The following is a 24,378-nucleotide window of genomic DNA, read 5'->3' as shown; positions in this document are numbered from 1 at the left end:
TGCTTTTCATGACTGGCATGTGTATCCATTTCGTTACCGCTGACTCTTCAATTTAAAAGTTCCACGGTTATGGAGTGATGGATAAGAGTCTTTCCAAGCTTGTTCTTACATACTACCTCTACCATAGGACATGGATCCAATTCAAAATTATAAATAAATAATAAGGAAATGATAAATAAGAAAATAATAGAAATAATATATAAAAACTACCATCAAATCACACTGATACTACTAAATGATCCATAGCCCAGGATAAGACTTTTCATTTATAATTTTGTGACTGTTCTTTACTTCAATATATCAGCTGAATACATTTTCTCACAGGTCATTGAACCTTTTGGGGAAATAAATAAAGGAAATATTCCAGATGCAATGAACTCTGAGCTATTATTTTAAGCTCTAATAAAATCTGTTTGTCAAGGGATTTAGAGGCACTGCAGTCCATTTGCCAGGCCTCTTGGACCAAATCGGTTCTTGGACAGCAGACCATAAAGCCCTTTTCTTTTTACATGTCCCCAGTTCAAGGAATCTATGGTCCAAGTCAGTTAAAAAAACAATGGGAAGACAGTGATGGATGTTTTAGGAAACAAAACAAAGAACACTGCAATGAAACTCTGCAAACCAATGTAACATCACTAGGAAAAATTTGCTGCTTGTTTAGTTTAATAGTGTAATTTGCTAAGTGTTATCTTACAACAGCCCAAAAAATGTCCTCAAGCATTATTTAGCAATGGACACTTAATTAGGGCAGGAACTTGGCTCTTCACAGGTTTACATCGCCTATATACAACCCTGCGCCACTTTATTTTGCCAATGAGCTGTCCATCGTAGTAATTAAGACCATTAAAGATTTTTCACTCTGGCTGGAGTCAGCTGAGCACATGTAGCATATAAATGACCAAAACTGCATGCTTAATAAAATAAATAAATAAATAAATAAATACTAACTTGTGTGTGTGAGGGTTATATTGAGAAGCCAAACCCTTTCTAAATCAAAGCCACTGTCCAATAGAAGCTAACGATAATAAACAAAACATTTGTATATTATTTGGTTGTCACTGAATGTTTATATTTGCGGTGTGGTTTCGATTTGTTTATTCTATGGCATTTTCTAACACTGTGCCAACCATCCCCAATATGGATGAAATCATGAATGCACTCTATTCAGAAAATGTTTGTTTGTTTGTTTGTTGTTTTTTTAAGCCAAGATTCAGCTTTAATTTGCTATTTGGGTTATCATATTGTATGACATGCCTGAGAGATAAGGTTAGGGTTAGGTTAGTGAAAACTGTGCCTCTCCCCTAAACAATGTTTCATTAATGGCATAAGAATTGGAAAAGGAAAAAGTGGGATTGTATCATCCACAATTATAGCTATTTTTATTCCTAACTCCATTCAGTTCCATCAAAGAAGAACCTGTGGGAATGTCACATTTATTTAACGTAAGACACCTGTAGGATTCACTCACCTGAGCTTTCAGATGGCCAGCTGGAGAGGCTGGGATACACTGTTGGTTTTGTTTCTGCAAAATAAGCTGTTGAATTTATGACTGTTATTATCAGAAGCTGTATTTATTCATAGATGTTCACTAAAAAATTCAAAATTCTACGCACTATATCAAAAGGTTATCCATTTCAAAATGGCTAGAACACCACCACTTCTGACTGAGTGGGGAACAAATGACTCACAGCATCATGAGCCAATCATGAACTCAAGAGTCAGCAATTCTATTCCAGATTACACAGGAGTTTAGTTTCATCATTCTATTAATGTCTTACCCTCTGCTCTTGGAGTGAAGGAGGAAGCAGCCTTCTGCATTGGGGGCTTTGGTCTTCTAGGGGTTGCACTCATCTGTATAAATAAATTAAAAAAAAAAAAAAGACACCTCAGTAAGCAGTACTTGATTAATACTATAAACTAGACCACAGGCAACAGGACTTAATGGAAACTCCACAGATATATTTTTCCACCAACATTTCAGAATAATTCAATCATTAAGTTCACAGAGATGAAAAAAAACCCACTGATTTTCCACTGAATACTCTGAATAGTCATTCAGAGCAGCCCCATGCAAAATTCAGTCAGAATTGTTCACAGTGGTGGTGATAAGAACCAAACAGCTTTACTACCACTTTTAGCATTATCAACATTATATACTAAAACTCTGGTTTTATATGGCTGGCAAATTACACACATACATTTTTATTTTTATATATATATATATATATATATATATATATATATATATATATATATATATATATATATATATATATATATATATATATATATATATATATATATCTCAGAGCATCGCTCTGGTAAAAAGCAGTTAATCGCACTTAAGTTTTGTTTGACTGTGTTTACATTTCAGCTGTGCGCATATGGTCAGCTGCTAAGTGACAGACATGACAGCTGATTAGTGACTTGGATTGAGTAAGAAGAAATCAAGAAATCAGAATAATTAAAATTACACAATGTAAGATTAGGGTTTTGAAGACCTCTCCAGGGGAAATCTGTAAATTGCACACATCAGGTGCAAAAACTGTATTGGAACATTGCTCACACTTCAGACCCCTTCCCTAAGGGGATGAATCTGATGATTGTTCTGATGATTGAATCTGATGAACACTCAAGGAGAACTCTGTCAAACTTGGTGAATGATGTGTTTTGTCGTTCAAAAAATTCCTGTAAAATCCAACTCCATGCCTCTGATTTTAAAATTATTATTTCAGACTTTACAGGGCAACTTACAGTAGCACACGCATACCATATTTTGGCATGTTTTTCCTCTCCTGATTAAGCAATGCTACTTCTTTCAAATTTAACAAAAATAAATAGAGTACAGCTTTACACATCTAAAATGAACCACTTGACAGAAAATCACTTTGAAGGACTTGGTTTTATATGTCAAATGTTTTGAAAATCTGAAATTCCCCATTAAAACCACTCACTATATTTTGAATTAAGTACAGATAAACCATTTATTGAGCTGCCTCAGCCTTATTACACATGACATGTACTAAATTGATTCCTAGATTGTCCTCACAATGTGTCAATGGGGATAATAATTTTTATTTTCAATGGCTGTTTTCAAGCGCTCCAAAAACAGCTTACAACTGTAAACAGTTTCTCTAGTGACATTGTAGATTCATTGTATTTTTTTTAATTATTCTCAATTGTACAAAAACAAAAAGAATAAAAAAAAAAAAAATAAAAAAAAAAATCAATGAGCAGGGAAAAACTTCATGATATACTGAATCGTTTTCTATAGAATCTTTAAGCTCAGAGATTTAAGCCCCTGGTGAACTAAAGTCTTGTGAACTTTCGTTTATATAGCCTTAACATTGTGCCACAAACAGGCGTCCCATTAAAAATGAGCAGTTTACAGCAGTAATATAAAGTAGAAGTGCATAACCGCTGTTACCTCACTTAACCGTACTACAGACCCAGCTGATAACATTCACAGTTGTTTGCTTAACCTCACATTTGAAGTCTATTAGGCATTGTAAAAATGATAAGTGTGTAAACATGCCTCAAGGAATCAGAGGTCAGAATGTGAGCTTGGTTGGAGGAACACTGACCCTGCTGGATGACCGTAGATGTTTGCTCTGCCACTCACTGGTGTACTTCTCTGTATAATCCTCCAAAATGGCATAAAGGTCATGGGCTTCAGGGGGAGGTTCCACATCTCCATTGAGAATGGAAGATGCACGAATGTCTTGGGAATAGAACCTTCCAGAGAGAAAAGCAAGACCAGCATCAAGATGAACTGCAAAGATTGCTTCAGTTCAAAAAACAAAAATCCAGATAATAATGATACTATGTAATATATAAGCATCTACAGGACCTAATGGCAAAAGATTTACAACTTACTTTCTGTTGGTTTCTTTGCGTTCGATGATGCAGGAGCCAACAAGTGACACTCCGGCATAGAGACCACGGGATTTGCAGTAAGAATAGACAGCTGCTGTACTGCGTAATGCCACATCAGCCTCCAAATTCCTGTCATAATTGCTTAGTCAGATGGGTTTGTTTGTGTGCATGTAAGCAGAGTGCTGCACAATACATACTCAAAAACAGCAACGCATGGAAGGATTACGCTAGGCCATTCACACCCACAGAACTGGCTTCAATGTATAGCTCAGAGTTCTGGACTGTTCCACTACTGTTCATTTATTAACAATTAATTGGAATGAATTGTTCAGTCAAATTATTAACAGAAACCTAACCTTTATTTGAAGTACGATGATTGAGGGGGGGAAAAAAAAAAATCCAAATATCATAACTTCTCAAACCAGGGCACACCACGATTGTTGGCACCCCTACAATTAATTTGTTACCATTTTCAATAAAACCTCAGATCATATTTCCTGCATCTATATTTTACTAATACAATGCTAGTGCTGTACAACTTCATAGGTTACAAATAATTTTCCAAAATGATGAATACAATAGAATTGAGAAAGCTGTAGGACATTAAGAATTATGCTGTAATAAGATCAACATAAAAATGCATCAAATTTAAATAGCCATGTCCAAATACAGAATTATATATTACAATAATTACCTAACTTATCAGTTTACAATGTTTTTACAATACGGCATAAAAAAAACTACATACTTAAAGCTAAACAATGCTTTGAATGTCTTTACACAACAGTACAGTGTCGATTATTACATTTACACAATATGTACAAAAAATGACTTAAAAAAACGCAAAAATGCTGATGCTCACTGTAGTTACTGCAGTTATAACTTAAACCAATACGTTGGAGCACTGCAACCCTTTGAGAGTTCCAGCATACAGTAAAGCATGGAATATAGCTACAGCTGGAATATAGCAGCTATTTCTTTAACCTCTCAAATTTTTTGTCATACTCATGAACTGTGCATATGATATGACAGGGCTTAATGTGCAAGCCTTTATAGCTATCCATCCATCCATTTTCTAAGCCGCTTCTCCGTCAGGGTCGTGGGGGGGGCTGCTGGAGCCTATCCCAGCAGTCATCGGGTGGAAGGCAGGATACACCCTGGACAGGTCGCCAGTCCATCGCAGGGCAGACACTCACACACACACCTAGGGGCAATTTAGCATGTCCAATCGGCCTGACTGCACGTCTTTGGACTGTGGGAGGAAACCGGAGAACCCGGAGGAAACCCACGCGGACATGGGGAGAACATGCAAACTCCACACAGAGAGGAGAGGGGAATTGAACCCAGGCCCTCCTCGCTGTGAGGCGACAGCGCTACACACCGCACCACCGTGCCGCCTTTATAACTAGCACTTATTTATTTTCCCCTACAATAATGGCAATATCTGTTAGCATGCCCATTGCTTTTCTATACACACACACACACAGCTACACACACACACACACACACAGCTACACACAAATTCTGAATAGACACACATTCTGAATGTCGCAATCATGAAATTTTAGCTGACTAATTCTCATCTAAATAATTGTGATTAACATTTCGTCTTTTCTTGTTCACCGTATGTAACTATTAAAGTGCAAGCCTAAGTGGCCAAACTAGCTGATGAGCCACGTTGCTAACTGGTTTACTTGGTAACCAACACCGATTACTGTCAAATGACTTCTTTCATGCAAATGTCTAAAGTTGGACAGAATAATGTGTAGAAGTAAGTAAAGCTACATGTTTTCAGGAGAGAGGAAATGTAAGCAAAAAAAAAAAAAAAAAAAAAAAACACTAATTCTGCCAGAATATCTAATAAATAAACAAATAAACATTACTCAGTACTGCCCTGTAAACACGTTAAAGACCTAAACTAGAAGTTAGAACTTTGTTTTAAGCCTCAACAAATGATTTACTGCTTTCTTTTATTTACATTTATTTGACTTAGCCCAGTGCACCCAATTCACATTCTATTTGTTGTTTCAGCACAATATAACTTATAACAACAGTGGAAAATGACTGCAGTCAGCTTGAATAACTGCAATCATCAAATAGCTGTGATTAGGTGATTATGTAATAAGTGTAACAGGCCTTATTGTTAGATTATGTCTCTGCACAGCCCCCCCCCCCCAAAAAAAAAAAAAATCAGAATAAATAGCAGCAATAATTTTACATAAAGTGTATGTTTTACATAAAGTGTATGTTTATCTATGATGGTAGCTACTATGTGGAGCGTTATTATTATTATTATTTTTTTAAATAAAAAAAACTGGATGGATCAGTCAATAAAGTGCACAATCATCTTTTGAAAAGTAGATGACTGTAACAACAAAGCTATATATCAAACCAACCGTTCTCGACAAAGAATAGTGCTTAGCAAAGGTTCCTGTCATTATATGTAATTCTGAAGGAGACTTCTGTACGTGCTCCTGCTTGTTGAATGATGGATAATTGGCCTGCCAGTTAGAGCTGGTGCTGGCAGCACTACCGGATCTGATCGCTGTATAAATCACCTTTCATCAAGGGTAATAGGTCTCATGAAATTAAAATCAACACAATGTAAAAGACGGCTAGATTTATTTCTATCAGAGAGAGGAAGAGCTCTTATTTGAAATATTATTCATGCACACTGTTCAGACTGCAACAAGCTAATGGATGTCCCCAAAACCAAAAAAGAGAGACTTATATTACATATTTAAAACACAAAGAAAAGTCTCTGCATTTGCTAAATACAAATTATTCTGGCTGATTCTCAGTGGAAAGCCAAATCAAGTACTACTCAAAGCCTAGTGTCTATTCCTCCTCCATTCCTTCCACACTTTCTCACACATTAAGCTACAATCAAAATAAATACACAAGCTCTCGACAGCGAATCAACAGCTTTGTCTGCAGCCTCAGGGCATAGCTATCAGTTTCAAAAGATAAGCGTCCTGGATTGAATGCATTCACATGAATACAGACATTAACAGTGACATGCAACTTAAAAGCTTAACATTCACTCTAAATGCCTGTGATACATCTCAACAACCTATTCTATGGCATCCCTCCTGCTCGCTGGCACCAGGAGGAAGACCTCTGGAACAGACGGTGATGTCATGGCTCCTACCTGCCAAGAGGCCCAACGGCCACAGTGCAATTTCCTCCAAATGTGAGATTTCCTCCTTTGCTGAAGGCTTCCACAGCTCTGCGCTGATTCAAGATGATAACAAAATCGGATGCCTGAGGAAGAAAAGCAAATTAGAGACTGTTAGTGCGTGTGCAAGATTGTGCTTTATGATTAAACTGCATTCAGCAGATATAGACAGGAAGTTGGGATTAGTTGAGTGAAGCTTTTGTATATCAGAATTAAATAATAATGCTGCACCTCCATAAGAAATCTAGGATTTACAGGATTTTTCAATAACCAAGTGTTGAATGTATCAATACATACACAAGCAATCAAAGGTTTAGTCAAGCACATGTATGCTTGAAAAGTTGTTACCTAAACAAATACAGATTGAGGCAAAAACAGCTTAATTTAAATAAATGAAACATAAAATGTCTATTTATATTATTCCATAGTTTGATGGCCTCTTTTATTGACCTTTATGAGTAAAATATTAGGCTAAAAATAAGGAAACACCAAGCCAGAGTTTATCTAAACTGACTGGTACTGCAGTACAGTGTAAATATTTTTTGTTTTTATTGTTCACATTTGTGGAGGATAATTTATATATGTTTATCTTAATTCTTTTTTTTTTTTTTTTTTTTTTTTACACACACACACACACACACACACACACACACACACTACACCTGTTCAATTGCTTGTTAACACAAATAGCTAAATCAGCCAATCACATGGCCACAACTCAATGCATTTAGGCATGTAGAGGTGGTCAAGAAAACTTGCTGAAGTGCAGACCGAGCATCAGAATGGGGGAAGAAAGGTGATTTAAGTGACTTTGAGCGTGGCATTGTTGTTGGTGCCAGATGGGCTGGTCTGAGTATTTCAGAAACTGCTGATCTACTGGGATTTTCATGCAGTCACTTTCATGACATTTGAGGAAAACAGAATTTATAGGGAAAAAATGTCAATTACTTGAATACTTTTAAACGTATTTTGCGACTCATTATTTTAAAAGGTAAACCACCACGAAAGGAGAAACAGAACATTTGTTTTTTTCAGGTTCCATTTAAAAAAGTCTCATTAACTACACAGTCCTTATGGGCAATCTACTCATATCACTCTGACAACCACCCTGACATCTATTGTGCATCCATCATCAGCACAACATTTAAGAAATAAAAATATCCAAACGAGAGATGATTGGGTGTCCTTAATACTGAGTACTGGTTAGTGATCTGAATGAGACACAAGCTCAGTCTGGTTTTAGTGTCTTTGCAGGGCGTCTCTTGTTGTACCACACTTAACTACTGGCAACTCGGAGCCATGAGGACACTGCAAGAAAGTAATCAAGAGCGTCAAGTCGCACAAGCACTCTGCACACAATGAGTCATCCAAAGAGGCAACTGCAGGTCATGAAACCGAGAGCAACTTTCTCCTCCTGGTGCTGACAAATGACCACAGCAGGGGCACATGCTCGTGACTTCCTGGGCCAGAGATAGGAGCGTCCACTCAGCGTGCTGAAAAATGATGAAGCCAGTGCTTGGGCTGCAAATAGCACTTGTGTAAAGGGAACCAGTCTTTGGGTGTGTAATCCTTCAACAGAACATCAGCGGTCAAAACAAAGGGCAGGCGGAGGACTTATGAGACTGTTTTTTCACACGGCTTGTTTAGGAAATTTCCTTCAGGTATCTTTAGATCCACTCAGATAAGCACTGATACTTTATGATACTGTTCCCACATAACATACTGTAGCACTTCCTATACGAAATATCAGAAGAATGTGCTCACATAGAACAATAAGGCAATCAAAAATAAGCATCACAGTTGTTTTACCATGGACAGAGATGCAATTGGGCACAACATGTAGCACAATAAATAATTGGGTCAAACAGCATAACTTTCAAAAGATAATTTCATGAACAGCACATTTTAAAATATGTGCTGGTACATAAATACAGAATTCTTTTGATATGTGTATATCAAGCGTTTTACACAGCTTCAAACATGGTTCAAGCCAGTGAGACTGTAGATTTTTAATTAAATATTTGTTTACACTGTACAGATTGTGTGGAACAGTAAAAGTTAGGAACGCACAAATGGTGTAGTAATAACATTATAGGCAGATATTTAAAACATCTGATATAATTATGGTTCAGATCAGAGAGGCCATTCCTCCCATGTTTGAACACAAGGATGTCCATAAGTGCACATGGCACCAGGACACCCTAGGCCGCAGTTCAATGATTGACTTTGTAGTCGTGTCAGCGGACTTGCGGCCATGTGTACTGGACACTCGGGTAAAGAGAGGAGCTGAGCTGTCAACTGATCACCACCTGGTGGTTAGTTGGATCAGGGGGTGGGGGAAGATGCCAGTCAGACCAGGCAAACCCAAACGTATAGTGAGGGTTTGCTGGGAACGTCTGGCAGAAGAACCTGTCCGATTGATCAACTCACACCTCCGTCAGAACTTTGACCAGATATCGGGGGAGGTGGGGGACATTGACTCAGAATGGGCCATGTTCCGCTCCTCCATTGTTGAAGCGGCTGACTGTAGCTGTGGTCGCAAGGTAGTTGGTGCCTGTCGGGGTGGTAATCCTCGAACCCGGTGGTGGACACCCCAGGTGAGAGATGCCGTCAAGCTGAAGTCAACCGGACATGGTTGGCCTGTAGGACACCAGAGGCAGCTGGCAGGTATCGATAGGCCAAGAGAACTGCGGCTTCAGTCGTTGCCAAGGCAAAAACCCGGGTGTGGGAAGAGTTCGGTGAGGCCTTGGAAAGTGACTAAGTCGGCTCCGAAAAGATTCTGGCAAACCGTCAGGCGACTCAGAAGGGGAAAGCAGTGTGCCACCAGCACTGTATATAGTGGAGATGGTGTGCTGCTGACTTCGACTGAAGACGTCATTGGGCGGTGGAAGAAATACCTTGAGGACCTTCTCAATCCCACCAACACGTTCTCCAGTGAGGAGGCAGAGTCTGGGGACACGGGAATAGGCATGTCCATTACTGAGGCCGAAGTCGCTAAGGTAGTTAAAAAGCTCCTTGGCGGCAGGGCTGCAGGGGTGGATGAGATCCGTCCCGAGTTCCTCAAGGCTCTGGATGTTGTGGGGCTGTCTTGGCTGACACGCCTTTTCAACATTGCGTGGACGTCGGGGGTGGTGCCAGTGGATTGGCAGACTGGGGTGGTGGTGCCTCTTTTTAAAAAGGGGGACCGGAAGGTGTGTTGCAACTACAGGGGAATCACACTCCTCAGCCTCCCTGGTAAGGTCTATGCAGGGGTACTTGAGAAGAGAGTCCGGCTTATAGTCGAACCTCAGATTCAGGAGGAGCAGTGCGGGTTCCGCCCTGGTCGTGGAACACTGGACCAACTCTTTACCCTCTCCAGGATTCTGGAGGGTTCATGGGAGTTTGCCCAACCAGTCCACATGTGCTTTGTGGATTTGGAGGAGGCATTCGACTGTGTTCCCCAGGGTATTCTGTGGGAGGTGCTTCGGGAGTACGGGGTACATGTCTCTTTGCTACGAGCCATTCAGGCTCTGTACAAACAAAGCAGGAGTTTGGTTCGCATGGCCGGCAGTAAGTCAGACCTTTTCCCAGTGAGAGTTGGACTCCGTCAGGGCTGCCCTTTGTCACTGATTCTATTCATAATTTTTATGGATAGAATTTCTAGGCGCAGTCAGGGGATGGAGGGTGTCCGGTTTGGTGACCTCAGGGTCACATCGCTGCTGTTTGCAGATGATGTGGTCCTATTGGGGACTTCAGCTTTCACTGGATCGGTTTGCAGCCGAGTGTGAAGCGGCCGGGATGAGGATCAGTACCTCCAAATCCGAGGCCATGGTTCTCACGCGGGAAAGGGTGGAGAGCCCTCTCTGGGTCGGGGATGCGCTCTTGCCTCAAGTGGAGGAGTTTAAGTATCTCGGGGTCTTGTTCACGAGTGATGGTACAAGGGAGCGGGAGATTGACAGGCAGATTGGTGCTGGGTCAGCAGTGATGCGGGCTCTTTACCGGTCTGTTGTGGTAAAGAAAGAGCTGAGCAATAAGGCAAGGCTCTCGATTTACCGGTCGATCTACGTTCCCACCCTCACCTATGGTCATGAGCTTTGGGTAATGACCGAAAGAACGAGATCGTGAATACAAGCGGCCAAAATGAGTTTCCTCCGCAGGGTGGCTGGACTCTCCCTTAGAGATAGGGTGAGAAGTTCGGTCATCCGGGAGGGACTCGGAGTAGAGCCGCTGCTTCTTCACGTCGAGAGGAGCCAGTTGAGGTGGTTCGGGCATCTTGTTAGGATGCCTCCTGGACGCCTCCCTTGGGACAATGTTTACACTATTCTTTTTCAATCACATTCAATTTGTTTTTGGGAGCAGCATTATATTTAGAATTTTTAGAACGTCTGCCTTTTATTTTATTTTTTTTAAATAATAATTATCAAGCATGCAGTGCATTGAACCGTATTGGAATGGTCAAGATTTGTCTTATTTTTCCACCCTGAAATGGAACGCACAGACCAAACGGTAAGTCCTAGAGACATGAAACTTGGTCAATAGGTAGTAGTTCCTCCCGCTACTCAGGAGCATGAACTCGGGCCAAATCGGCCATAAGAAGGTGCTACTGCGTAGGTCAATGTGTTTGGGCCTATAACTCCTAAACCAGATTTTTGCCAGACAAGGCACATTTTTTCCTGGTTCCTGGGGTGCAAAACAAAACAACTTTGCCATTTGGACCATTTAGCTCCGCCCACTCATTTTTTGCTATATCGCAAAATATACGAAACCTACTTTTGTGAACTACTCCTACAATGCTTGCCCGATCTTCATGTATTTGGTTTAAAAAAAAATTCAGAAAAGCCTAAACCTCAAGAATTGTCAAAAACATTTAAAGTTTTACAAACAACATGGCTACCATAGGCAGAATGAACCCTTGTGGATAAATTCAAAATAATTCAGAATTAATTTAAAATTCTGTAACTCAACAATCCTTCAGTCAAAAAATTTCTAACTTGACAAACATGTTCAGCAGAAGATTCTGAGGTGGCCATTCGATGTTATGTGCATATGTAATTAGGGGGCAGAGTCAACGCTACATGGCTGTTTCTCAGCATCCGTATATACAATCAAGCTGAAACTTTGCATGCAGCATCTATTGTCCATATTATAAGTGATCCTATAAGGACAATTTGATACACTGAAATTTGTGCTCACCATCGACCAATAAACATTTAGAAGGCCTTTCGACAGACAGGCTTAACATTGACCAATCATCATGAAACTTGAGTGGTGTCTATATGTAGCCACTATCTAACAACCAGTCAAGTTTCAAAAGATGTGACCACTCGGGGGCAACATTCATTAAAACAACTCTTATTACATGTCATTACTATACTATTACAATTTTAACAAAACCCATATGTACCAATTGTATTACATTGTGCCAAACAATTTTGCAAATGCATGTTTATTATAAAACTGCAGTTTTTTGTAATCATTAACTGTTTGAAAACTATCCTTTTCGAACTAGTCTCTGGATTTTGATTCAAACTTTTTGAAATTGGTCTAGAATAACTCTGTGGCTTCTCTAGGTAAATAATTATCAAAAACATTTTGAGTTTTCTACTCAATCTTGTGTGTAAATCAATGAATTACTGTGGCCATTGTATTGCTAGCTTAATTTGCTATAACTCAACAGTCATTACCCTAATGTTTAGGTGGCACTTCAGCAGTCAAAAACGCTTAAAAATCTATTAAAATGCTATTACAATGTTATTACAAGGTCTATATCATAGTGAGGCCTTTTGACTAATACTGGCCCACTTTCACTAAGCTCCTCTACATCAAAAGTGCCCCTTTTGAGTGCATTATGCCTCACTATGGCCTACATCAAATCAAAGAGATAAATAAAGAACCAATCCACTGTGCAAGTGCTTCTATGTGAGAAATGCTACCATTAGTCATGTACTTTTGACAATAGACAATCTCTTGGATGTTCTACAAACCAGTGTATATCAGTATAAAGGAATGTAAACCTACATTATGTTTAAAAAACTCTGCGTTTTATTCACAGGCAGAGTGAATAGAACTGAAAGTAACGCAGTTCATCAAAAGGCCTTCAGTTGCCATAAACAACAAGCAAACAGCTTGAGGCCTTTTTAGGCCTAATGGGCTAAACCTGTATAAGGGCCCATACTGCCGTTGCGTTCTTGAACCACGCTCATTGTCACTTGCGGCTATATTTATGCCTGCATTTGCAACCCAATTTGTTATATTTTGCTGTAGTATTAATCCAGTAGATCCAAGTTTTAACATTCAACAAGATTCAACACATGTAAACGTGTGCATCTGCACTGGCATCAGGATTTACAGTAATACTTGGCAAATGTCTGATATCACTTCACTTATTTAATTTTCCGTTATACCCATAAACTACAAGTCATGCATTTTTCATGCACTATTTCTAAGATTATCTTTAGAATTAATTCACTTGGGAAGGGGAAAAGCCAAAAGGAAACGAGTAAAACACAGCAGGTTCCAAAACTGGAGCTCAAGAAATGTTTAACAGATACAGAGAAAACAGGAATCCTAACAACCATGCAAGACTCTGGTAGACCACCAAAACTCTTACCATCACAATCAGATCATGAGAACCAGAAAATGTAAGCAACTTGAGACTGAACTGGGAAAATATGGGAAACTGGGAAATATGGGAAAATCTCAAAATGAGGGAATTGAAGCTGTGATAAAAGCAAAAACTGGAAAAATGTCTTATGCTTTTTCATCCTGAGATTAAAAAATAAATCTTATAAATAAAAATTGCCATTAAGTACAAGTCTTAAAAATCAACTAATACTTCTTACACTCCATACATGACGGTGTGCGTATGTGTGTGTGCGCATTTCCTGATTACATTTTCGGAATGAACACAAACACCAACAACTGGCAACAAGCAGTAAAAAGCAGTTTAACTGGTGTTATTATACTCAAACAAATACTTTGAATTAAAAAAATCCAAAACAAAATAGTCTGAAAACCAAAAGCAACAGTTAATAAGCTCAAACCTTAAAACATTTCAAATAAATTTCTGTTTTTTTAACAGAGTTTTAAAAAAAAAAAAAAAAAAAAAAAAAAAAAAAAAAAAAAAAAAAAAAAAACACTCCAATGTTATGACTAGTAAAAGAAATCCAAAGTAATGAGAACCTACCTCCAGACCAATTTCAAAACCTCCACCAAGACCAGCAACACCGATGGCTGTGGGAGCAGACCATCCTGCATTATAAAACAAGAAAAAGTTTGTATGATGCTGCTTTACAGTTCTATTGCCTTTCGCTACCATTATGTCTCTTGAAAAGCTAGTTCCCACCTAAGGCTCTAAAGGGTACAGGCCTTCATTTCACCCTTTTCAAACCTTCAGTTTGGAAAAAAAAAAAAAAAAAAGAAGAATGCACGGGTCTGATCTCACACCAGGGAAACTACATATCCTACAACAGTATGTACAGGGCAAAATGTCATTGTATGAAAAACCCCATGTTAAATATAATCGCCTAGCTGGCCTAAAGCTTTGACTCATTGATGTCACATCTATTTTAACATATTTACAATTTGCCAGAGGGAGCAATCCTGATCATATGTTTAAAGCATGGAAGAATTTGCTGTTCAGTGCCAAAATGGCTATATTCCAAAGTACATTCAGTGCAGACAACAGACATATCAAATGGTCTGCTACAGTAAGACCATGCCATCCTTTAAAGGACAGATCCAACATTTTGGAAAGAAACCATGTTTCGTGTTTGTCTGACAAGCAATCAATGTTTAAACATTTTTGAAGTTAATGTTTTTTGGGGTTTTTTTCCTGTGAGAGAGACAGTACAGCGGGTTTTCTCCCCAGCCATTTATGACTGTCACCAAGAGAAATGAATGCTCATTCCAAAGCAGAAAACATGTAAAGTCCATCTTTGACAAAATGTGAACATTATACGCTGGCAATGATATTTCAGTATTAATGCACTGGAAGAGAGTGACAGTGTGATTACTTTAATACAATACATTGTTACTTTTGAATCTGGTCACTATACTCAGTTTAAGATTTGTAAAGGAGGAGCAATTCTGACAATTGTTTAAAAAAAAAAAAAAAAAAAAAAAAAAAAAAAAAAAAAAAAAACCCTCTACCTTTTCCACTAAATGATATAGAAATAAGACAAAAACACTCGTTTCAAGCTGTATTTACAAATAATTAGCAATTAGTGAAATAGTGATGATTTTTTAAAAATGTCTCAAGTACGGCGAGGTAGATTTTAGAAAAATATGTGCGTAACATTCAAGAGAATATAGAATGTTCAAATAAAATCAACTTACTTCCATCTGCAAGACGGGCAATCACTATCCCACTGCCCCCCCGAGCAGTGACCATGAACCCAGCCTTTATGACGGACAAGATGGCCAGTCCCTGGGCTTTGGCAATCACATGGGCTTTTGAAAGAGAAGCAGAAAATGGACAATCTCTTTACAAGCTGAATTTAGTAAGTAAGTTTATATAACATATGTGCTTTACAATTAAAGTATAAATCTACCACTAGCAGTTCTCCACTTACAGTAGGCTTATGTGCACAGAAAAACATGAACAGTACCACACCGGTTTCTCAACCTGCATAAACCACTCAACAGTTACTCAAAGCCAATTAAGAGAAATGCTTGAGTTTGGATTTAAAACCAATCATTGAGAATGCCTAATGGAGTCAGGATTGTTTACAGAGGTAGTGACAGGAACCAGATGTCCATAGCATTTAATGCATCTAAAAGCTGTGTCACAAAAAGGTTGTACATGAAATAGTTACAAACATGGTGCGTGATGCTTGATGCATTGTTTTATGACAGTTTTGGGGTAAGATTTTAGCCTAAAACAGTTTTTAAACCATCCATGGCAGAGAGGTACATGTAGGGCATTCTTACTCAAAAGTCATATCCAAAGAAAAGAGTTTTTAGATTTACCACTGATTTATTGTTATCAACATTACATTTGAAGACTCAGAGGATGCATTTAGGTTTACTAATCATTTTGGATACTACATAAAATAACTACAGTTTCATTGTAGATATCATGACCCCAGGTTTCTCTGCAATGGAACATTTTACATTAAACCACTCTGAATGATTGTTTACATCTCAACTATTGAATTACACAGAACTAAGATATCTGTGGAATTCCCTTTGTCTTCAAATAAAACAACTATTTGGCATAGGTGGTACACCAGACTAGACATCAGATGGTCATTAACTATCTTCTTGGGCACTATTATTATTACCATTATTACCATACACTACTCCTTGATTTGGAGTTTATTTTGGATCCATATGAGGAGAGTTGATGACCACTAGCCTACAGACTGTAGCATCAAACTGTGGAAGGTCAGTGATGAGAGTGTATCAATGAACACTATGAAACCAACAGCCTTAAAAATGGTGCATTGGAGTGGTGACACAGAAGAACCACTTTTGGTTTCCTAAAGGAAATGTCAAATGGTGTTTTTCTTTTAACAAAAGAACTTGAAGGAGTGAGTGAGTGAGTGAGTGAGTGAGTGAGTGAGTGAGTGAGTGAGTGAGTGAGTGAGTGAGTGAGTGAGTGAGTGAGTGAGTGAGTGAGTGAGTGAGTGAGTGAGTGAGTGAGGGAGGGAGTGAGGGAGTGGAGGGAGTGGAGGGAGTGACCCTTGGAACCATACATTCAAACAAAGAACCATTATGTAAACCTTTATTTTCAGAAGTGAACCTGGTGCTGAGGGCTAGTTAGATGTGTTCTGTTAGTATTTCACAGGAATGCACAACCTGAAATGACCAAAACTGAAATCAGATGATTTTTATTCCAAACTCTCAATTTATTTTGACTGCGGCCAATCCGTGTTGCAATAATTATTTGAGGTACCTAAACAACAGGTCGGGTAAGTGCACTCGCATTACTTGAACTCTGTTGCTACACCTATGTAATACATGTATTATGCACGTAATATACCAAGCACAATTATGCATGACTCATTGTACTAAATAGCCTGTTGCCTCTTACTTTTGATAAAGCACTTGATTTACGTAATATCAACAGGCAACTGATTTGTTTTATTTCAGATTTTTAAAAAATTGACCCTTTTGGCCCATTATAGAGCACAAACACATACACACACAATTTCTAAACCTCTTATCCTCTCTTGGTCACTGAGGTGGTGCCAGAGCCTATTATAGTCATCACTGGGAGGATGGCGGAACACATCTTGGGCAAACACACAGACATATACAGATCACACACACACACCTAGGACAATTTAGCACGTCCAATCAGCCTGAGTGCCTGTCTTTGGCCTGTGGGAGGAAATCAGAGTACCTGGAACAGGGAGAACATACAAATACTACAGGGAAAGCACCCTGGTTACCCAGCCGGGGAACCAAACCCAGGCCGTCCTTGCTGTGAGGTTATTTATATTGCACCTATGGCTGATAAAGTATTGTAAATGTTTTCAGTCCATTGTACAAAAACAAATATCAGCCACTGGCCAATTTGGCTGTAAAGAAATCAAAATCAGAGATGAACATTCATGACTGGATTCCAAGCAGATCAGTCATATTAGTCACTGTTCAACAAGAACAATGTTCAATTCCTAGCCACTTCGCTTCCCATCAGTGGTCTACATGGCACACAAAACTACAACTGTCCATTAGCACCTGCACTAGTGCTAACAATGTCAGTAACAAACATGCATCAGGGATTTAAGTGTGAAAACCCAAATAAACAGGCTTTATTCTCCTCACATTTTGGTTACTTATGAATACAGAGTGTGCTAGGTGTTCTCACAAAAAGCCGGAGGTTTGGTTTCATAATAGTTATATTACAGTCAAGACACTACAAGAGCCCAGTCACGTAAGACAAACATGAAGAAATACTTGGCACAAGTCAGGTACACAGTTGACATCAATAAACAGAAATGTTTCCCTAATACAAAGCAATGGAGTTTCTATGCCAGGTATGGTTGCAATTTAGGCACGTAGGCCAGTAAATTCCATCACCACAGAGGGCTCATATGTAACAGATATTAGAAAGTGACAGTAAAGACATGAACATGAATAAATTACTTCAGAAATACTGAAACTAGAGTAATCATAAGAACCATCTTAGATGTTACACACAGTTTTTGGAGTATATACAAATTTGTTATTGTTCTAGTAAAATGTGAGGTTAAACTAGAGCAAATTTTGATGAGCACAGTACAGTCATGAGCAGACCATGTTTTGATGTTAGCATTTTATAGTGTTAGTATAGGTAATACTGTCTCAGAAGCTGCAAGCCGTTATATTATTTTTAGTTCCTACATGTGAATGTGGATTTTCTTACAAATTAACTCAGTCACACAAATAGAAACGTAGGACATTTACCTGGAATAAGCTTGTCAGGACCTTGTCTGTTTGAAATCTCTGTGAATTCCCTGAGGATTTTAGCCGCCTTCTTCGCCTCAGACTTCAAGTTTGATGGAATTGGATTGTTCACTGTAAATTTCAGAATATAAACCAATTAGTGTCCGACGTAAATACATAATCTCCATGTATAATTATAAAAGGCTTAAAATTAGTACCAATGTAAGCCTGTGCCACCGCCAGTTTAAGGGGAGCCTGACAACTTTCTATTTCTCCCATTACATCAAAAACATGACTGCAAAACACTAGAGGGAGCCCATGAGCGAGTCCTGAGTGAAAAGGGTGAATGGAGCTAAACGGCTAAAAACGACAACTTGTTTCTAACCATCTATGAGGGCCATTTCTTTCAATTTTAGTAGAAAGTAGAAAGATGTATTCCAGTTTAAAAAAAAAGCTTTTAAATCAAAGAGGTTTTGGGTAGTAGGATGCTAGCATTGGGAGCAAGCTGATCAACTCATTGGCTGAGTACAGTGGTTAGCACTCACTGATATCAAATGCACGAGGCACTGTTAGAAAAGTCCAACAAGTGTTCAAAAGTGTTTAAAAATGACAGCAGTATTGAGATACTGTACAATGTTCAGTGTTCAGAAAATTAGTGCACTATATAAAATGAATGATTTTACAATATCCAGCTGCATTAGCTGCTTAGGACTCCACTCATTTTGGGCTTGCTTAGAAGCACCATCTAGCGTCAGACAAATGCAGAAGGCAATACTCAGTGGGAATCCTCCTCACCACACATTCTCTACACATATCCTGCGACAGTAGAAAGTCCTTTTCTGCCAGTTTACAAAAAAAAAAAGTTTTGTTCACCGATTTTTTTTTTTTTGTACAAACCATAGCAAGACAGTAGTTTTGCCACAGATTCCGTGCTCAGGCTAAAAGGCTTCAGAGAAGAAGGCAAAGGGCTAAGCTAAGCAGCCACAAACTCCTAGATGGTAAAATTCATGTAACTGTCTCAACTCCATTCTTTCTTGTTACCTTAAATCACAGTTCTGTGGCCAAACTGGATGACAATACAACCACAACCTTTACTGAACTGCACTTGTATCACATTCTTTAATTTGACAAAGATTAAGACTTAGCTCTTATTCCATCACTGCTTTCTCCTGTATCTGCTTCAGTTTAAGGGACCATCAGAAGATTACAAATAAAACGAACAGTTTCATCTTTTATCGCAGTTATTTTTCAAACCATTATCAAAATAAGAGGCACTGGACTATGCCAATTTGTTCAAAATCTTTATCAAACTCACAGAAACTAACTTACACACACACACACACACACTTAACAGTTCTCCTGTGGTTTTCTCAGTTTTCCAAAAAAACTTCAGGGTTCCACAATTCCAATGTTACCAAACTGATGCAATGTCAGGGTTAATAACAGATTTTGGACTTTAGACTAAAAATCACACTAAAATTCTTTTACTTTCTGTGACCCCATATCATCATCTTCTTTCGGCTGCTCCCTTTAGGGGTCGCCACAGCGGATCATCTGCCTCCATCTTGCCCTATCCACTGCCTCCTCTACTTTTACACCAACCATCTCCATGTCCACCTTCACTACATCCATAAACCTTCTCTACCTCTTCTCCTTCTACCCGGCAGCTCCATCTCCAACATTCTTTGACCAATATATCCACTATTCATCCTCAACACATGTCCAAACCATCTCAACTTGGCCTCTCTGGCTTTATCTCCAAACTGCACCACCTTCACTTTCCCTCTGATCTGCTCATTTCTAATCTTGTCCAGCCTCATCACTCCCAATGAAAATCTCAGCATCTTCATCTCCGCCACCTCCAGCTCAGCCTCCTGTCTTTTAGACAGAGCCACAGTCTCCAAACCATACATCATAGCAGGACGCACTACTGTCTTTCTGTGACCCCATTTATTACTTCAATTTATTAACTGCTGCAACATTTAAGGTGGAAAAAAAAAAAAAAAAAGAAGCTGACAAAAAAAAGAAGCTGACAAAAAAAGAAGCTGACAAAAAAAGAAGCTGACATTGAGAGTTGAGAGGTATGAAAATGGATGAGGAGGTTGCTCGTTATTGATAGGTGCATTACATTTACTTATTTTTTGCTGTTTCTAAGAACCAATAGTATTGTTCTGTACCATTCAATGTTTGTGATAGCAACTGGTTATCTTCACAGCAGCAACTGTAGCGACAGTTTGCTAACTAACAATCTAGCTAACGTTGTTATATCATGGTATTTCTCCATACAATGTTTGTGAATGGGTGGGGGGGGTTACTGTTGAGTTCAAATATCAAAATATCAATAACTGTTCTCCAGCACAGTATACTTCACTTTTAACAAAGGAAAACAAATACAAAAGATTTTCACAAGTTGAAATTGAGGGATCGAGGTTTGGGACAGCCACCTCCCAATAGAAAGTACCCTATAAATAATGATTTTGTATAAGTTTTGCTTATTATAATCTCAATTAATGTACTGGGTTTCACATAATCCTCAATTTTTTTTTTGTGGGACTGAATTTGGAACTAATTTGGTGAAACAGTCCACATCATGGAGGGTGGGCACTTTCCACATTCATGCTCAATAATTGAGGAGTATTATTCCAACAGGCTGCATCCATTTTGAAATAAAAAGTTTTTTTTAAAAGAACAACAGATGATGCGCACCAGAAAATAGATGTTTATTTTTCTAGTAAATGTAGTATTATAAAAATATAGCACTGACTGTTTCTTGAATGTGTAAAGGCCCCCAAAACAAAAAAAAAAAATACATAAATTCTTGAAAGTGATCTATAATGCATTTTGGAACAAAACCCTTCAATTACAGAATGATGTAACTGCTTATTAAAGATGACTGTATCACACGCAGAAATACACCTCTCATGCCTGCAGCAGGGGCAGGACAAGAACCAGTTTTCATCTAAAATAGTCTTCAAATTAATGCCAGTACTTCAGCTTCATGCCCCCAGGTGATCATGTGAATTACAAATGTCTGGGCCTATTCTTGGATTGTCCATAGTACTGCACCAAAAGCATCACTGGTTAAGCTCACTACAGTTTTCTTAACGGGCCTTTATCTAACACAGACACAAATGAGTTGCAAATTGCCAAAGGACAATAGGCTTTTACAACTCATGTATGGACAATTACAAAAAAAGAGACACTAAATCCAGAAACAACATCTAATACAGAACATTAGAACATTGTATGAGTGATATATGGCATAAAAATAGCTAACTACATAAATGTATTCTATGTATATCTTTTATTTGACCTTCCATTTTTCTCATCCTCCCTCACCCTCTCCCATTCTTTTTCTCACAAAGGACTACTCCCAATTCCATCATCATTAAATGGTAACATACCCACTCATGTTCTCAATTGCCTGTCAGTAAAACATAAGCAACTTTTTACACTCACTCATTTCCCACAAGAGCTTTTTTTTTTTTTAAATAAGATGACATTTTTGGACGTTGTTAACAGGCTCTCTATAGTATATTCTTTGGAGTATATTCTTTGGAGTAGGTTATGACAGCTAACAGGCTCCTCCAATAATACAAGGCTTACCGTGTGAGTTTTAATAAACACTGCTCTGCTGTCACCAGGAGAGGGGGCACTTCTGTGTTTAACATGATTAGAGAGGGAAGGGGCAAACATGGCTGGAGCATGGAATTATACATTCCCTGTTTGAGTGACCAAGTGTGAGTGACCGCTTTCTGTACATCCTAACAAGCTTTAAATCATGCCTGCTGCTCTCAACTAAAGCAGTGTTACAGCACTCAAACAGTCATATTTTAGTATTAGTACATTCCCAAACAGCAAAAGTGAAAGAAAAAGTGGATTCATGCAACTTACAGCCCCGATTTAAACAAAAGTAAACTGAAGAAGCTGTGAGGCATTAGAAAGCGGGGAGAGCATTATCTATCCAGGCTAGCTGTCTTTAGCAGCTGGTTAACTTGAAGCAGTGCTCCATCCCTCACACAACACAGTAAATTGATGATAGTGTAGATCAAATAAGACAAAAAAGTACCACTTTCAGTTTAAACATATCTAAAAGGAGGATTCAGTTTGTCTGGTGTTAGATATGTTGCGGTTCACCCCTCAAAATGCTACAACAGAAGAGAGAAACCCAGTCGTGTTGTGGCTGGTGTATGAATACTGTGATATGCTCCAACATGGATGTGGTAGGAGTGATAGCAGTAACACGGTGTAACAAAAAAAAAATTATAAAAACTGCAGCCGTGCTTTTCCAGCTGATAAAAACAGCTCAGACACTTTTCCCCACTCTCCCATGACAGATTTGTGAAATTCAATTACTGGCCGAGTGTTTGTCATGTTCTTGCCATAAAGCTTAGTTTAAAACAGCAAATATCAGCCTTCAAACTTGAAAGAAATAGTGATTTGACATTTACTGCGATGTGTATCCATATCGAATGATATTTTGTTTATTGTGATAACATCTTTGGCCATATCGCCCACCTCTATTTGTAGTCCATAGTGCCGTTGCTAATAAATACTAGCCAATAGTAGGGCTGCAACAAAAGACTAATCTGATAGTCGATGTATTACTGAAACGAACAATCGATTATTCAGATTATGAATCACTACTTTACTAAATAACTTTTATGCAGCTATTAGCTTTTAAATTTAGCTTGAAGTGAACGGTAACCCTTCGTCCAGCTGCCTTGTGTGTTTGTGGAGAACTACCTCAAACTGTTAGCAAGTGGAGCCAAACTTTTGTTTAGAACAGAAACCTGTTTGGAAACACTCTTGCGTGTCCGCCGAATTTGAACACACTGGTGGCCTCGACTTCAAGACGACGATGCAGTGTTTAAATCTGTAAGCATTATCTGGACAGTGAGCAGGGTCGCTGGGAATAATAGTTGCTTGCTTGTAGCACAGGCTGAAAATATAAAACGCAGACTTACTTTACTGTGCTTTAATCTTCAGCTCAGCTCACTCTCCAGCATCTCGTTCGAACTGGCCTGTTCCACCTTAAATGGTGCCTGAGGTGCCAGATTGTCCTGCTGCACCATTTAAGGTGGAAGAATTCGAACGAGAAACAGGAGAAAGAGAAACTGACTTCAGTTTCGTGAGTTGCTGCAGATTAAGTGTTTCAGAAAACCAGTGATTTATAAATGTAAATAAGTCCAAATTGCCGTTTGTTTTCTTTCTCTTTGCCATTTCATTATCTGCGCTGCTTCGTGTCCACCAGCCTGCGCGTCAGTCTTCAGCGTTAAAGGGTGAATTAGCAGTACTACATAAACACCAGCGTTTGACAATTTATTGTGAAAACTGTATTAGAACCGTCTGTTATAACGATTTTTCAGTTATTTTGTTATTTTACCTAGAAATCTAGGTAAATCAACGATGAGGATTTTGAAGCTGAAGTGTTGCTGAAGTTTTGACTGTGAATGTCAAGTCTGTACAGACACTGATCAGTCATAACATTATAACCACCTCCTTGTTTCTACACTCATTGTCCATTTTATCAGCTCTATTTACTGTATAGTTGCACTTTGTAGTTCTACAATTACAGACTATAATAGAAACCATAACTCTAACTATAGAGAAACATCTGTTTCTCTACACACTATGTTAGCCCTCTTTTACCCTGTTCTTCAGTGGTCATGACCCCCATGGACCCTCACAGAGCAGGTACTATTTGGGTGGCAAACCATTCTCAGCACTGCAGTAACACTGATGTGGTGGTGGTGTGTTAGTGTGTATTGTGCTGGTATGAGTGGATCAGACACAGCAGTGGTGCTGGAGTTTTTAAAACACTGTGTCCACTTACTGTCCACTCTATTAGAATCATCGTCGGTTTACCCTGTAGATGTAAAGCCAGAGACGACATCTCCTGCTGTACAGTATGAGCTGATCATTCTCTAGCTCATCAGTGGTCACAGGACGCTGTTGGCTAGATATTTTTG

At 38.7% G+C, this 24,378-nt stretch overlaps 1 protein-coding gene across 2 annotated transcripts in view; it reads right to left on the bottom strand.

Moving 5' to 3' along the window:
* The window catches only part of sh3yl1 (SH3 and SYLF domain containing 1), a 53,303-nt gene that overhangs the window by 10,476 nt on the left and 18,449 nt on the right, over positions 1-24,378 (bottom strand). Inside the window, exons 2-9 of one of the 2 annotated variants that reach the window (XM_017694425.2) lie at positions 18,428-18,538; positions 15,371-15,484; positions 14,220-14,284; positions 7,028-7,140; positions 3,877-4,005; positions 3,585-3,735; positions 1,779-1,851; positions 1,469-1,534 (exon numbers count right to left, since the gene is read on the bottom strand). In XM_017694425.2, the coding sequence (XP_017549914.1) occupies positions 1,469-1,534; positions 1,779-1,851; positions 3,585-3,735; positions 3,877-4,005; positions 7,028-7,140; positions 14,220-14,284; positions 15,371-15,484; positions 18,428-18,538 (822 nt within the window). The remainder of the gene's footprint in view (positions 1-1,468; positions 1,535-1,778; positions 1,852-3,584; positions 3,736-3,876; positions 4,006-7,027; positions 7,141-14,219; positions 14,285-15,370; positions 15,485-18,427; positions 18,539-24,378) is intronic. The other variant, XM_037541969.1, reaches the window with a different exon arrangement.

Source organism: Pygocentrus nattereri, chromosome 10 (genome assembly GCF_015220715.1).
Source record: "Pygocentrus nattereri isolate fPygNat1 chromosome 10, fPygNat1.pri, whole genome shotgun sequence".
Classification (NCBI taxonomy): Eukaryota; Metazoa; Chordata; class Actinopteri; order Characiformes; family Serrasalmidae; genus Pygocentrus; species Pygocentrus nattereri.
The sequence above is the reverse complement of the archived record's forward strand: the minus strand, read 5'-3'. Positions and strand labels throughout refer to the sequence as shown.